This window comes from Poromitra crassiceps (genome assembly GCF_964638095.1).
Source record: "Poromitra crassiceps genome assembly, chromosome: 15".
Lineage (NCBI taxonomy): Eukaryota > Metazoa > Chordata > Actinopteri > Beryciformes > Melamphaidae > Poromitra > Poromitra crassiceps.
Window position 1 is genome coordinate 31,536,131 of NC_139634.1, and position 14,654 is coordinate 31,550,784.

The window sequence follows — 14,654 nt, forward strand, 5'->3', positions numbered from 1 at the left end:
AATACTTTATCATTGTCCAATGGATGGATGGTCAAAGTGTATTAATTGGGATTTGTATATGATCATGTCAGAGTCAATAAAACTCCTAGCTTTCTAGGAAAGGCAGCTGCTGTGACAAAAGGCTTGAGTGGCTCAGACAACAGAAGGACTCTGTGTGTTTGACCCATGTTGCTGTCATCTGACCATGACCTCCAGGCTGTTAGGGTCATCTGATCATGACCCCCGGGCTGTTGGTGTCATCTGACCATGACCTCCAGGCTCCCTGGCCCTACAGTAGGTCACTGATTAACTGGGGCCAAAGAAAAGGCATGTCGTCTACTGCAGTGGTCCTCAAACATTTTCACATCAAGGACCCCTAAACTGACATAAATTAGTCCACAAACCCCCCATTTGATTAGACTTTGTCCCAGAGTACCCCCATCTGATAGGATTGACCTTTTGTGATGACCCACTCTCCTGGCCCTGTCTGCAGGAGCCTGGTATTGGGAGCATTAGGCTGATTGGGGTGCACTCATTGGGCTTAAGATCTTTAGAGCATTCGGTCTCTCACCCTTTGTTCTTTCTTTTATATATATTTTCCCTTAGTTTTAGTTAACAAATTGTTTTAACTTATACTTTTGTGTATGACTCCCCGCATGTGTTACTTCCTCGCAATTTATAAACTAAAACGAAGAGAAAATAACTAGACTACATAAAGGAACAGAACAAAAAGTGCATTGTTGAGGGAGTAGGGAGAGAGTCTGGCTAGAGAGACCTGAAGGCTTTCTTATCAATGAGTGCAGCGGGCCCAGGTGCACACAATCAGCCTAAGGACCCCAACACCACACCAGGCTCCTGCAAGGCAGGGCCAAGAGAGTGGGAGGGGCGTCACACTTTTAAATGTTTTATTACAGAAAGTTTATGAAACCCATGACCAAAATAGTCATATCCTGTCAAGAGTTGTGGTTGGAATTCTAGTGAAAAACTATTCTTATTAAAGCAATATGTATCATGGTATTGGTGGGAAGGGATACATAGAAGTAATAAAGAAATAATTTATTTAGTCCAGGTGTTTTGATATGATGGCAATCACAAAGGACACAAGCATAGGCAAAACGTTAAGGATTATAGCCTTTCCATTAGACACTGTACAACTTCAGTCAATTTGCTGAACTCCTGCCCTGAACTTAACAAAGGGAGGTGTATGGGTGTACGACCAATGTTAACGGCAGGGCAAACTGATTGCCTTTTCTTTTATCTTGTTTGTATAAAGGAAAACGGCATTCAGAATATGAACTGCAACCCCAGTTTGGGGGCGGCACAAAATGATTTACAATCACGTCCTTGCTTTTACATGATACCAGTAAATATGAAAGGCTGAAGGGGCTTCAGACATTACTAATGTAACACTGGGGACAACTGTTTTTTTTTTTTTTTCATCCCTGCATAAGGCGAACCTACAGCTGAAACATTACAAGATGACTCCTGTGGCAGCTCTTACAAATGTGACCACAGCAGATTCAGAAACAGCACCCTCTCCACAAATGTTTTCCATTTTGCTTGGTTGCATGCTCCAGCGATTTGATAACACCTTCTACCAGGGATATTTTTTATGATAAATGCCCCCCCCCCCACCACCACCCACATACATTGTGCCAGAGCATTTGAGGAAGAAAACAATCAACTACACCCTGTATATCTGCAATTACAATAAATCCTGACACAGGATTCAGAGTTGACTTTAGTGTTGAAACCCCAACAGTGGTGGTGACCATCGTCTCATTCATGATTATCTGCTAGGTGAGATGATTGCCCAGATCGGGCAATTCAAGTTGCAGCAAAGTCAGAGGAGGGCTGGTGCAAGTGCCCAAAGTAGAAAATGTCACCACAGATAACAGGCTTCTCAGGCTATACCATAAAAATATTCTGAATATCTACTGAAAACATAACTTATTTTACAGTAAAAGTGAGGAAATCATCTAGCAAAGGATTTTTCTTCTTCTTTCTTATCTGCTCCTTTATAAAGAAAATGTTGGCTGTTGAAGCCCTGTGCCCACATTCACCTCGCAGCCATTCACAAACTTAAAATTATGTATAGACATGGTTAATATGTACATACTTACAGAAACAATAAAGCAGGAAAACAATAAGTTAAATCCTTTCATACAAAACCTGCAGACTGTACATACAAACGCCTGTGGACAGACGTTTTCCAGCACAAAACAGGGTATTCTAACACATCCAAATAGTTTTTTTTGTCCAGTGCTCAATGTCTCTCTCCAGTGAATGGACCTGGTGCGATACATTTGCAGGATAGTCATACATATAAACAGTGAACACATAATATCACTATGGGGATAAGCACCATAAAAGATCCACAACTAGCAGCTGGTGCACATAGTGTCTTCAGTCATCCCGTTTTACCAGGCTTACCACTACATACAAAAGATGTCCATGGCTTTCATTTCCTGGCCATGAAAACAGCCTTTCAAAAGCAAACATGGAAATTCCACAAGTAAATCTGGGTGATGGAGAGGCAGAGGGTCCGAGAAGGAAAACGATTTTCTGGAGAGCAAGGGGCTTTTTGTGCCAATCTTTGTCCTCTTTTAGTGTCTCTTGCGGTCACTTTGGGGACAGATCCTGGAGGGAAGTGAAGGGCGAGTTACTGGAGGAGGGCGACACTCCCTCCATCTTGCCCGGGGAGCCGGTGGAGGAGCTCACACTGCTGAGGCTGCCATCCAGCAAATCTGGGGAGTGACTGAGAGAGAGAGAGAGGTCAAAGTTCAGCCGTGTCTGCAGACGCCGACAAAGGGGCAGCAATCATCTGGTGCATTATGTGTACTGTCGTGCTGTAGCACTCGGCGCATGAAAACCTCACATTTGATTCCAACTAGTAAAGTATTTCCTCCTGGGGAAATAGAGTTAAATCATTTATCCTGTGTCACTTCATATCACTGCAGAATATGATTCATAAATGCAAGCACTACATTTAAAACATGTATTCTTTTAACATGCAAATGAAGACATTTCTGGGGCTTCGACGACTCCAATTTGCAAAGCAGTTCCAGTTCAAATGATTCAATACATTTTCTGCAAAACTAACTACTACTACTAACTAACCTAAAATATCAGTATTGCCTTTCTTTGCTTTACCTTAATCTGAATAAGTAATTATGTGAAGTTGGCCACAAATCTCACCAACGTTAGCACTTCCATCCACAACGCGGTTGCTTGAGAACGCTCGAATAGCACAGTGACTGACCAAACAGACTTTGGCCCGTTTGACAAATTAAATGTCTCTACAAAGTCTTACCAGGAACTGTGATCCGATAGATGGGCGACGTCGGAGGACAGCATGTTGGTCGTACCCTGAAAGAGCCTCTTGGGTTGGCTCTCAGTTTCCATCTCCCCTGCAGAGGAAAGGAAACCTGCCATTAAAAAAAATCCAACTCCAAGAAATATTTTGCAATGCTGTGTGTCTACGGTGAACGTCAAGGGACAGATGAGTGAAATTGGTTCTTTTTGTTGTCTTAATTAATATATGAAAGCACAGACTCAAATACTGGCTATGTCCATTCCTTTAGATGAACTCAGCGTAATTATTCTAAAAGCAAGTCATGTACCCCACCTTTGCGTTTTATTGGCCCAAGTATGCTGGCTCTGATGCAGTTGATTGGGCTTTGACTCCGCCGGCTGAAGAACACAGAAAACCACATGTTGCCAAACAAATGTACTTTGAAATGCAGCCAGTATCAACGTGTTGCATGTCGCTATGGAGAGCTTTTTCAATCCAAGTTGGATGAAAGGAAAAAGTACACTCTACAGTCTATAATAGCACCAAATATGGTGTCCAGACTCAAGAAGATGCTACAGGACTAGCAACTGTTTACATATTATGAAACTGGACTAGCTACAGTAACCAACCTGACTGAAAAATAGCAAGATTGCTGTATTGGATTACACCTGTAATGTAATGCTATGTAACATTTGATAGCACTAATTCCTCTATGTCAGGGGTTTTCAAAGTCTGAGACTGTGGGCCTCCCCCAAGACAAAGCCTGGAAAAAGGAGCCTCCCTCGCTCAATTCCTGGATGCCTATGGGATCATGATTATGTTGTTTGATCCCATAGATACTCGGCAATTGAGCCACGATATATTGCTGTTTGACATACTTAGTTCAGACTATACCAAATACATAGAAAAGTCTCTTTCTGATGGCATTTCTTAGTTCCTGACTCTGGGACGGTGGGAAAAACTGACAAATTCCCCCAAACTACTGTATCTCTTTAACCAAATCACACACATTTAGGCTATTCTATTTGTTCTCCTTTTAATAACAAATCTAATATTTTTTTTCCACTTCCATTCACTGAGCCTCCCCTGAAACTGCTTGGAGCCTCCCACTTTGAAAAGCTCTGCTCTATGTTATGGAAGCTCTGCTGTTAGTGCTACAAAATGCTTGCACCTATTTATATGCACAACTTAATAACCCCAGCTTCGCTGCAGCCATCGGGCCTCAGGCATTGCCAGGTATCGAGGGAACGCTTCTTTTGAAATGAATGAAAGCCGACCCACTGCCGTGTTGCATTGTACGTAACACACAGCAACAGGGGTTAGCAGATTGAATCCTTATGAAACACAGTTCAGTAAAGTTTTTTTTTTTATTACCATGGTGCAGCTGCCAAAATCAAGTTAGGGTGAAACAGTTCACACCTCTATACCCAAACCGTCCCATGATCACTCAGCACCTACTGCACACCCGACCATGCTGGATGCAGATCCCTCTGTGTGATGGCCTCCAAACTATTTATATAACGTTATGTGTTTATCTCAAATAGATAATGCAATAAATAAACTTAAACTGTGCAAATGTTTATTTTATTTCGAGATCAGCAGTGCTACTGTGGTTCAGTAGAGAACAGAGAGGTTTTTAACATTTCATTTTATTTAGAACAAGAGTTAAGCAAAACTGGGCAGATCATTAGGTCGTTAGTAACTATAGATATTCACCTGAAGCGCCGTGTTGGGCTCGGTATGGGACTGGATGTTAGGCCGTTGCTGCTCACAAGGATTTGTAGTGAAGGAGAGAAACACTGCTGCTCATATGAAAGGGAAATAAAAACCAATCAGCATGGACATAATGAAGACAGACGCATGATCAGCTTTACCATCAAAACAATGCAAAAAAAACAAACACAGTGCCTCCAAAGAGCCAATGATATACCTTCTTTCCGATCCCTCTGGTTGGTGATGGGGCAGGAGACACAGGCACAAAGTCGATGCGCTTCGGAGACGATGACGCCGACTTCTCCAAATCATTGTCACTCTGCAAGAACACACAATTACTAAAACATGCATGTCCACTTCCTCTGCTGTATCTCTATGGCAGCATGTACTGAGGTGTGCAAATGTTGGAGTATTATACTACCGACTCAGGCTGTCCTTGAGAGACTGGTGGCCCTGATAACTCCAAGTGTTTTAATCTAGCATGTTTGTATGTGTCCACACTCTAGAAATAGAGAGAGTGGCCAACAAAGGCCATGGGCCAAAACATGCAGCGTGAAGGTACAGGAGAGCTGACTTCCAAGGATCCACAGCAGTGCAATATATCAAGTGATTATGGCTGCTGGACATACAATAACGTACGGAAGAATCATTCTTTACCAGGCTGAGGCTTTCTTCCCAGGACTGGCTCATCTGCATGGCTGCTTGAACCTCCCTGTGATGCAGGACAGTTGATTGTTGTTACTACAAAGCAATTGTGATTAAAAAACAAATTGCTTCACCTACTCATCCAAACACTCCGCCAATTCATAGAGAATGGTCACTTACCGCTCGTGAGCCGTCTCTCTGTTCATCACGTCTATGCCCTCTTCCTGCAGGAGGACACACAAAGATTTTATTTTTTTTAAGCACAACTTTTCCAAGTTCGTTTTTTCCCATGTTAATTTCACACTTCCTTAAAAAGCAGTTCTGTTACATAGCCAATCTTCAAACATTCTTCAGTCCAGTGTGGGAAATTTAAAAAATATTTTGGGGGGAAATTTTGGGGGCACTTAAAAAAATTACTGCATAAAGTTGCTAAAGCGTAGTGTGGACAACAGCGTGCTGTTTGTGTGTACTTTCTTTGTCATCTGGCAACCAGCTTGCAGGTGTTGAGTGTGTGTGTTAGAGATGGAAATTAAATGAATTGAATGAAAAGAAAATTATAGAAATCTTAGGGGCAATTTTTGCCCCTGGATCGTAGTTTTTAGGGGCATTCTGAGATTTCTTGGGGGCATTTTTGCCCTTGCCCCTGGCTAAATTCCTACACTGCTTCAGTCTCACCATGTCATTGTGGTTGCAACATGACTTTGATTCAAAGGTACACTAGGGCTGGGCGATAAATCAATAGCAATATATATCGGTGATAGACAATACATCAATACAATAAGAAAATAGTTCAATACATATTGATATGTCCCTTGATAATGGAGTGTGTTACGAGTGACACACAAACAGCCAATCAAACAGACAAATCCTAAAGTTGTTGGAGTATTATACTACCGACTCAGGCTGTCCTTGAGAGACTGGTGGCCCTGATAACTCCAAGTGTTTTAATCTAGCATGTTTGTATGTGTCCACACTCTAGAAATAGAGAGAGTGGCCAACAAAGGCCATGGGCCAAAACATGCAGCGTGAAGGTACAGGAGAGCTGACTTCCAAGGATCCACAGCAGTGCAATATATCAAGTGATTATGGCTGCTGGACATACAATAACATACGGAAGAATCATTCTTTACCAGGCTGAGGCATTGTGGTTGCAACATGACTTTGATTCAAAGGTACACTAGGGCTGGGCGATAAATCAATAGCAATATATATCGGTGATAGACAATTCATCAATACAATAAGAAAATAGTTCAATACATATTGATATGTCCCTTGATAATGGAGTGTTACGAGTGACACACAGCCAATCAAACAGACAAATCCTAAAGTTCCCACCCGAACATATTTATTACACAGCTGCAACACTCAATTTGTTTTTAATTGTTAAGATTAAATTACCTGTGTGCATTGATAAATAAGCCAATATGTAATTAAAATGATAAATAATTATCAATATCGACTGATGTGAAATATTTTATATTGATAAATGTTTTGGCTATATCGCCCAGCCTAAGGTACAACCTAATTACGTTAAAAACTAAACTTGTACGGTTTGTGCTTAACATTATTGGAAAAATACAATTCCACTGGTAGACAACGTAGTAGTAACCATTTGCATTGTTGGAGTCTGATACTACCAATTGGCAATTGATCAACTCTGTGAGCATGTTTTCTAGTCGCATCACTCCCTATGGCTTGAGAGGGGGACAGTGGTCTGACATGCTGCTCATCATCATGAAACATTCCTAAACCTGACCTATCACTGCTGCTGATAACGGCAGTTTTTCCTTACTTGTTTTATCTGATGAAGTCTGGTGCTGGGGACTCGAATAGGTGACGAAGGGACCTGTAAACAAGCATGTGTATGGAGAGGAGAATGCTCAACGCTGAATAATAATGATAACAATAAGACTGTTACTGAAGTGAATATGCATGTGATTAATCTAAAATGTAGTACCATATTGGGCCTGTTGACAACTGTAGTGCTATTTCTCCGGCTGCGCAGAACTTCTCTCTGGAACACTTGGGAATTATCACTGTAATGACAAATTCAGACTCCCAATCATTTTTTTAGTCAATATCTTCTAGCTACAGAAGTTAAGAAATATATGCAATGAATGGTGTTGCAGTTAACTCTTCTTGTTGTAACCAAGTCAAACAGTAAAACCTTAAGCCATTTATCATGGGTGCACTGTTGGATCTTCTCAAGTGTCCATCGGTCTGAACGAGTGAAGATGGGATTTCCAGATCCAGCTCCATCTTTTCTTGCATGACTCCTGGGTTGTTCATCTTGCTAGCTACCGCTGCCTACCACTAACTCATCAAACTAATGCAGCTGGCTAACCAACTCAAGGTTGCTAGCTAGCTAGGCAGTCAAATTAGTTCTCGTAAGTTTACATGCTTTCAACTATCGTTCATCAATCAATCAGATAACTGAACTGACGTGAGACAGGCTAACTAGCTAAAGCACTTGTCAACAAGGCCCTTTCGCCCATTTATTTCTAACGTTAACGCAACCTAACTATCCAACATAACCAGCGTTAGCTCGCTAATATCACAGCAGTGTTGTCAGCCAGGAGGACTGACCTGTGCTAACGTTGCATATAACGTTATGACCAGTTGAGAACTTTCCTGATGGTGGTTAGCATACCTTGGCTACATACAGCACAATGGGTGCAAAGCAAAGCAGCAGACTGAAGTCTAGAGTTAACGTTGCTAAACTACACCGTTGCTAAACAACTACACTTGCATAGCTAACATTAACCTTCGTCAAATTGACCAGCTAGTACGTTTACAACTGATTGTCCTCATAAGTCTAACGTTAACGTAAGTAACATTAATCGAAGGATGTTGCTATTAGCTAATGAATGCTGGCTAATACAACATCGCTAGCTAGCTAGCTAAGGTTAGTCGATCCCAGCTAGACTTGTGATATGAGAGCCAACCACCCAGCTAGCTACCTAGCCAGATAGCCACAAAATGCCATGTCCAGAGCCAGAGGGTGGGTCACCAACTAACTAAATGTACCCGTCCATCAGCCTGATAGATACCACGGCTGATGCAACTACACTGTGCCTGGTGTGAATATTGCACTATCTACAAACAATGCTAGTTTGTCGTTTCTGCTTGGCGCCGCCGAAAACGAGCACAGATGAATCGATCACACTACGCTGCAGCAGCTAGCTAAACGCTAGCAAAATAGCTTCCCACCCCTTTCAGCGGAACGCAGGACTGTCCAATGGAATAGCTTCATTTACCGGCGTGCACAGGATGAACGAGTACCAAAGTCACGTCCTCTTCCGCGTTCATCATACGAACCAAAGACAGTGGGATATCAAATATATGATACGAACCAATTAAGGGATTTTATCCGCCATTCATTTTCCAAAGCTATGGATCAAAGCAGCTGTCTGTTTGGCCTACTTTGCCCACCAGAGGGCATTCCGTATTTGGGAGGGAGACTAGAAAACGTACAGCTCGGTAGGATAGGAGCAGAATAGGACGATTTACTTTTGCTGGCAGTTTATAATTTCACTTTCCAGTATTTATACCCAAGACTTGTTTGCTTGCTAGTTTCAAACTTCACCGTTTGTATTGGAACCCTATTATGCTCTATAGTTCAGATCATCTTCACAAAGTAACCTACAGGAATCAATCTCAAATCAGCTAAAATTATGATTGGACAACTATCATTTTTAGGCCTATACAAAACAAAACTGACCTTCAGTCAGTTTCGTTTCCAGCACAGTTGGATCGTATGTTTTTGTACAGCACGTTATCGTCATTATGTTCAACAAATATAAAGATGTCATCACTAAAACTAGTTTACTCATTGAAAGCAAAGTGAGTAAATATTTTTGTGACTAGTGTTGTGCACTGTTGTCAAAGCTGGCAACATCAAGCCCCCAGGAATATTTTCACCAACCATCCATGCAAAACTGAGGCCTTATTGTCAATATATTGTATTTCATCCTCCTGATGATTATAGTCCTAATCTATTTAAAGTATGTTCGTATCAATGAATGACCTGACAAAGCCTTTGCCAACTTACGTTTTTTTTTTACATGCAAAAGAAATCAAGATAACGTATCTTTAGAGTGCACATTTCCTTTTTTTATGCTCCTGACCACACATTCAAGATGATAGGAAATAATGACCTGATTGGATCTATAGACAGTATGCCAAACAGATGTGTTGAGACTTTATTGAACATTTGATGGAGCATTGATATAGTACAACAAATAAACCATTGTCTTTCATAGGATAATATTTCCTTTGGTGACATGTACAAATGCTGCTGGAAAAATAAAACTCATTCAGATAGGTATCCACACATGCAAATAACTGCATTTAGACCTCAGAGCCTACACTATCAAAAAAAAAAGAAAAAAAAAGGCATTAGACGACAATATAATATGGTTACAGGTGAAGACCATAACAAAAGTTTCATGGCTTTATGTACACATGTATCATGTTTGTGTATAACTTCATTTGCACTCAAGTTAAACCATGTTCTGTTAGATAATGGCATTGTAAATAAAGACAGACACAGGGAATACCGTATGAGGCAGCCAGACATTTTGAATTCAATGTCCTCATATTTCTTCACAAGCCCTTCTCAGAGTCCCAAATAAGGACAGAGCCTCTGAGAATACCTCTCCTTTGTCTCCGTTGTTTGCATCAGTTCAGTATTGTGTAAATGGATGTATTAATAACACAATCAAGTATATATTTCTATTTGAAAACAGTTATGCTAAAATGTATGTTTTAGGGGAGGGGGTGAACTGGCTCCACACTCCACACCCCTCTCCCCTACTGTCAATTCTACCCATTGAAGCGTATTACAGCCTTAGGTGGGTGAATGTTCTCTTCGTCTGTTGAATCATTTTCTCCCCCTCTCAGCACTTCATGTGCGTAGGATGACCATTGTAAGAAGACCTAGAATATAACAGAACCACAGGAAATTGGAAGCTTCAGCACTCAATCAACATTATTTCATAAAATTATGCATAAAAGGGATTAAAAAAAAAATCTTCCATAGAAATTCTGTCCCAACTCATTGCCAAAGTTTGCGCGAGTCTCTCATGTATCATCTTCTTACTCACCGAGAACATAAGCAGCTACAAGTTTCTTGTTGACACTTAAGTGGAGGTAGACAGGCACAGTAGATTCTTGCTCCCCCAGGGTGGGGAGCATGAGAGCAGCGATACACACAAGGCCGAGCAGCACTGTCAGCAGACTGGGCCCTCCAGACACAGGACGGCTCTCTGTCAGTCATACACAAGAACCACCTGTTACACTGTTTTCTGTATGGAAGAGCAAGATCTATAACATCTGCTATTGTGCATTTACATCTGAGGAAAGGGAGGAAGCTAGAGCTTTATCAATGTTGCATGTTATTATTATTATCATTATAAATTTGGTTAAATAGAGTTTGTGAGCTCTCAATTAATTTCTTATGGTGCTATATATTTGGAATACCACAAATTGTGAAACTCCAGCTGTCAGGTGAAAAGAAGTGGCTGTATATAAATGGATGATGAAATAATACATTTTAATGCAGTGGGGGTTGAACTGTCCTTAGAATGGCAGACTGGCAAGCAAGCATTACCAGAGCAACCGTTTTCCTGCGGCTGCTTCTGGTGAGAAGCAGAAAAGGCATGTGCCAGTGCAGCAGATAGATATCTTCATATAACTGGAATGATGTTCCAACCTGTCTTGCAGAATCACCAAGTTTTGGAGATGCCATTCATTCATGAGCTGCAGTTTTGCTAATCACTTAAAGCACGACTAAAAGAAGATCCCAAACTGTTCCTTGATGTACACAAAAATTAAAGAAATTAAAAATACAGTGATGGCAGCTGTTATTAGTATTATAATTTGGGAAACCCTCAATACCCAAAATGTTTTCAGTCTGTGTCTCTGTGAGGTCAAAACTTATTTGCCTCAACATAATATGTCTACTTATTTTCTAGTGCAGTCTGCTCAACCACGCTACACAGTTCCCACACCTGATGGGTGTTTGGCGCCATCTAGTGACAACAGAGGGACACTTCTCCTCAACGGCCTCCTTCCTACCTGTCTGGAACGCAGTCTGCTCAAAAAACACGCTGTCTGCGAGCTGCTCTTTGATTCTGCGTTCCTCCTCTTGAGGCCGGGCATTAGGTGGTTCCTGTGTGGCCGAAGGACGCAATGTGGCCGTCACCTCTTTGCGACCCAGAGCTTTCCGCTGGCTCTGCTCCGACACCTGCAGCCGGAACTTGTCGTACACCCCATAGTGGCACGACCGCACATCTCTGTGCCGGATTACTCTGAGGAGACACAGGTAGAAAGGTTTGATAGATACCTTGTTTATAGATACGCTGGTACAGTAGCGACAGATTAACCCTAACCCAATAAACAACACAACATGCTATAATAATATGCAAATAAGAGCAGTGTAATAGCGCCATGTGTACAACCACATGACCTACTTACAATATATGACACAGGAATCACAATAGACAGAGTTCCCCATCCTATAAGTTAACATTTCGCACAGCATGCAGTAAACAATAAAAATATGGATAGGAAACCACAGACAACAACTTCATAAATAAGCCTCTGGCTCATATATCGCAGTAACAATACAATAAAGAGATGGGGGGGGGGTAGTCCTGTATGCAAAGATAACTCACATGTCAACACAACACTGTGGCTTGACAGCTCCAGTAGCATCCACCACGGTGTACTTGTTTGGCGCTGTGCATAGCACTGACAAAGGGAGAAAAAACACTTGATGATACTAATCAAATACTATATTGCTCACATCCAAACAAAAACAGTGTCATAGATTGTGATATTTGTGTTTGAGCTGTGCCCACTGACCTTTAAATTTGAGGGCGAACTCATACGGGTTGTAGAGGGTGAGCACCTGCTTGTGAGATGTCTGCTCATCTGCGTAGAAGACAAGCTCAGTGGGGAACACGAACACGGGAAGGCTTCCTTCCACTAGCTCAGGCTGTCGACTCTGCTGCTGCATTGGCTCCAGCTGAGCACCCCCCCTTCCCGTCCACGGTCTAGCTGGGCCCCCCTTCTCTCTCCAGAGGGTCTGGAGCAGCTGCAACTCCTCAGGTGGAAATGACACTTCCCACTCTCAGCTCCTTAGGACCATGACATGACACTGTAATAAATAAAAAACACAGATAACGTAATTAAACGCAGAAGGGCTTGAGCCTTCATCTGTCTATGGAGGGTGCGTGCATGTGTGTGTGTGTGTGTGTGTGGGGGGGGGGGCGGCTTAGAATTGAACAAGCAAAGCAAATAAAGTGAACTCCACGTGGCTGGTCACGTGTGCATGTGTTTACTTGGATACCAGACTGTGTCGCAACACTTTCTTGAGTACATAACGCTAGATAACTGACGGCGACTTTATATGAGTAGTAACGTTAATTAAATATGCAAGCAACTAGCTAATGTTACACAAGCGTGCCAAAGCTAAACGTCACAGTTAAATTGCAGTAGTAACGTTAGACAGTTTAATTAAAATGTTATTTAATATATGAACGACATCGGTATGCGACTGTTGGTTAACGTATAAGTTTTAACCGGAGTGAACATTGTTGTAATATCAGAGCTACATCGCTTAGCGTTATTTCTCCCTGTCTCCGACACACATACACAATGCTAACGTTGGATAATAGAGCGTTTAGCTAACGTTAGTTGGCTAGGAAAACCCAGCTGGTAACGTTAGTCACTTATCGTTGGTTGCAAGCATTGTCATCTTAAAAAAAAATACAATACAGTGTTGATATACAGCCAGCATAAAGCGAGAGTGGAAGGCATTTACCTTGTTATTGTCAATACACGGGTCTAGCGATATCACAAGTATTTTGTTGATCCCACCCTGTTTTGTTTCTCTCTCGCTTTTTTCTTTGTCAATATACCGCAGATGGCGGGGTGCATGCTGGGATACCGGAGGGCGAAGAAAATCTACCAGAGTACATCCATGACGTCAATTAAAATGGACGCCACTATTTTTTTTTATATATATATTTTTTATGTAGCGGCGGGTGGGGTAAATAAAACCCATAGACTGTGTAAACCAAACCCCATGGTAAACCCCCGCAAATAAATTTACCCGCCTATAATCTGCCCACCTTTATAGGCAGGCATCATACCAAGTAAAACGTTTATAAATTATGCAAAGATTTATTATTTTAAGGAAAAAGGCACACACATTATTTCTGAAAATATAGCCTAATAAAATGTTAAGTGCATAGCCTACTTTATGACCATCGATTGATTCCTATAGTTCACCCACCTGCATAATAATAATAAGCAAATTACCCTACTACATTACAGACCGAGGATCAACTAGCTACTAACTAAAGAGTGAGACCATTTCCCTGTAGTGTATCAGTATCTGTAGTAGTGACCCTATTATGTTAGGCCTAATATTGTTAGATTATTCGCATAAGAATTTTGATAGTAAGTGGCATTACAATGTATTACACTATTATGGTTGTTTTTCGGTCGGGATAGGCGGCCTGCAGGGCTGTTGTCCTACCCGCCAATCGGTCTTGCACGGCTGCAAGAACAGATAGAGGGCGGCTGCAAGGCCAGTCAAGTGGGAAAATTAAGTGTCAAGGAAAAATACACATTGAGATTCCCAACGCGACGTCCATAAACCAACGTTCACGCCTGTCATTTCGGCAGTGTAGGAGTCTCAAAGGCGCATTAGGACTGTATGAAAAGGACAGTGAGCGCGATCTGTTCTCCACCATAGCGCAGCGCTATTAATTCCCAACCCCCCACTGATCATCGCAAGACTGTACAAGATGCTGCCTTCAATTGCTGTCGGAGGTAACAGTATTACGAGCGCGCATAAACAATCGCACAAACCCACAATATGTATTTTTATTTACTAGCCTATTAGGTAGTCTATCCATAAAGTGGCACAGGCAGAAATATATTTTTGTTTTGAATAACTCAATTAAAATATCAATTAGGCCTGCTTGATGTGCAGTCTTTATTCTGCCAC

The 14,654-nt window shown here is 41.6% G+C and overlaps 2 protein-coding genes across 2 annotated transcripts; both read right to left on the bottom strand.

Annotated features, from left to right (window-relative positions):
• Positions 1-1,094: 1,094 nt before the first annotated feature.
• pabir2 (PABIR family member 2) lies at positions 1,095-8,700 on the bottom strand. Its single transcript, XM_083651938.1, has 10 exons — positions 7,800-8,700; positions 7,590-7,668; positions 7,425-7,478; positions 5,813-5,856; positions 5,645-5,699; positions 5,205-5,306; positions 4,991-5,076; positions 3,608-3,672; positions 3,293-3,389; positions 1,095-2,737 (listed from the first exon to the last, which is right to left on the bottom strand). Exons 1-10 carry the CDS (start codon positions 7,919-7,921, stop codon positions 2,602-2,604), a joined length of 840 nt encoding a protein of 279 aa, XP_083508064.1. The 5' UTR covers positions 7,922-8,700; the 3' UTR covers positions 1,095-2,601.
• Positions 8,701-9,833: 1,133 nt separating this feature from the next.
• mospd1 (motile sperm domain containing 1) lies at positions 9,834-13,537 on the bottom strand. The gene is made up of 6 exons (XM_083652317.1): positions 13,461-13,537; positions 12,500-12,794; positions 12,310-12,385; positions 11,711-11,943; positions 10,738-10,899; positions 9,834-10,570 (listed from the first exon to the last, which is right to left on the bottom strand). The coding sequence occupies exons 2-6, from the start codon at positions 12,651-12,653 to the stop codon at positions 10,539-10,541; spliced, it is 657 nt and encodes a 218-aa protein (XP_083508443.1). The 5' UTR covers positions 12,654-12,794; positions 13,461-13,537; the 3' UTR covers positions 9,834-10,538.
• Positions 13,538-14,654: the final 1,117 nt, after the last annotated feature.

Bases quoted from the DNA above. Each gene is read 5' to 3' on its own strand.
- pabir2 (XM_083651938.1), bottom strand. From the start codon at position 7,921: ATGAACAACCCAGGAGTCATGCAAGAAAAGATGGAGCTGGATCTGGAA. The intron at 7,479-7,589 runs GTACTACATTTT...GCTTGTTTACAG, and splicing joins TTGTCAACAGGCCCAATATG to GTCCCTTCGTCACCTATTCG. The intron at 3,673-4,990 runs GTGAATATCTAT...TGTGTTCTTCAG, and splicing joins AGCCCAACACGGCGCTTCAG to CCGGCGGAGTCAAAGCCCAA.
- mospd1 (XM_083652317.1), bottom strand. From the start codon at position 12,653: ATGCAGCAGCAGAGTCGACAGCCTGAGCTAGTGGAAGGAAGCCTTCCC. The intron at 11,944-12,309 runs GTGAGTTATCTT...GTGTCTCCTCAG, and splicing joins CCACAGTGTTGTGTTGACAT to AGTAATCCGGCACAGAGATG. The intron at 10,900-11,710 runs GTAGGAAGGAGG...TATGACTGACAG, and splicing joins GCAGACTGCGTTCCAGACAG to AGAGCCGTCCTGTGTCTGGA.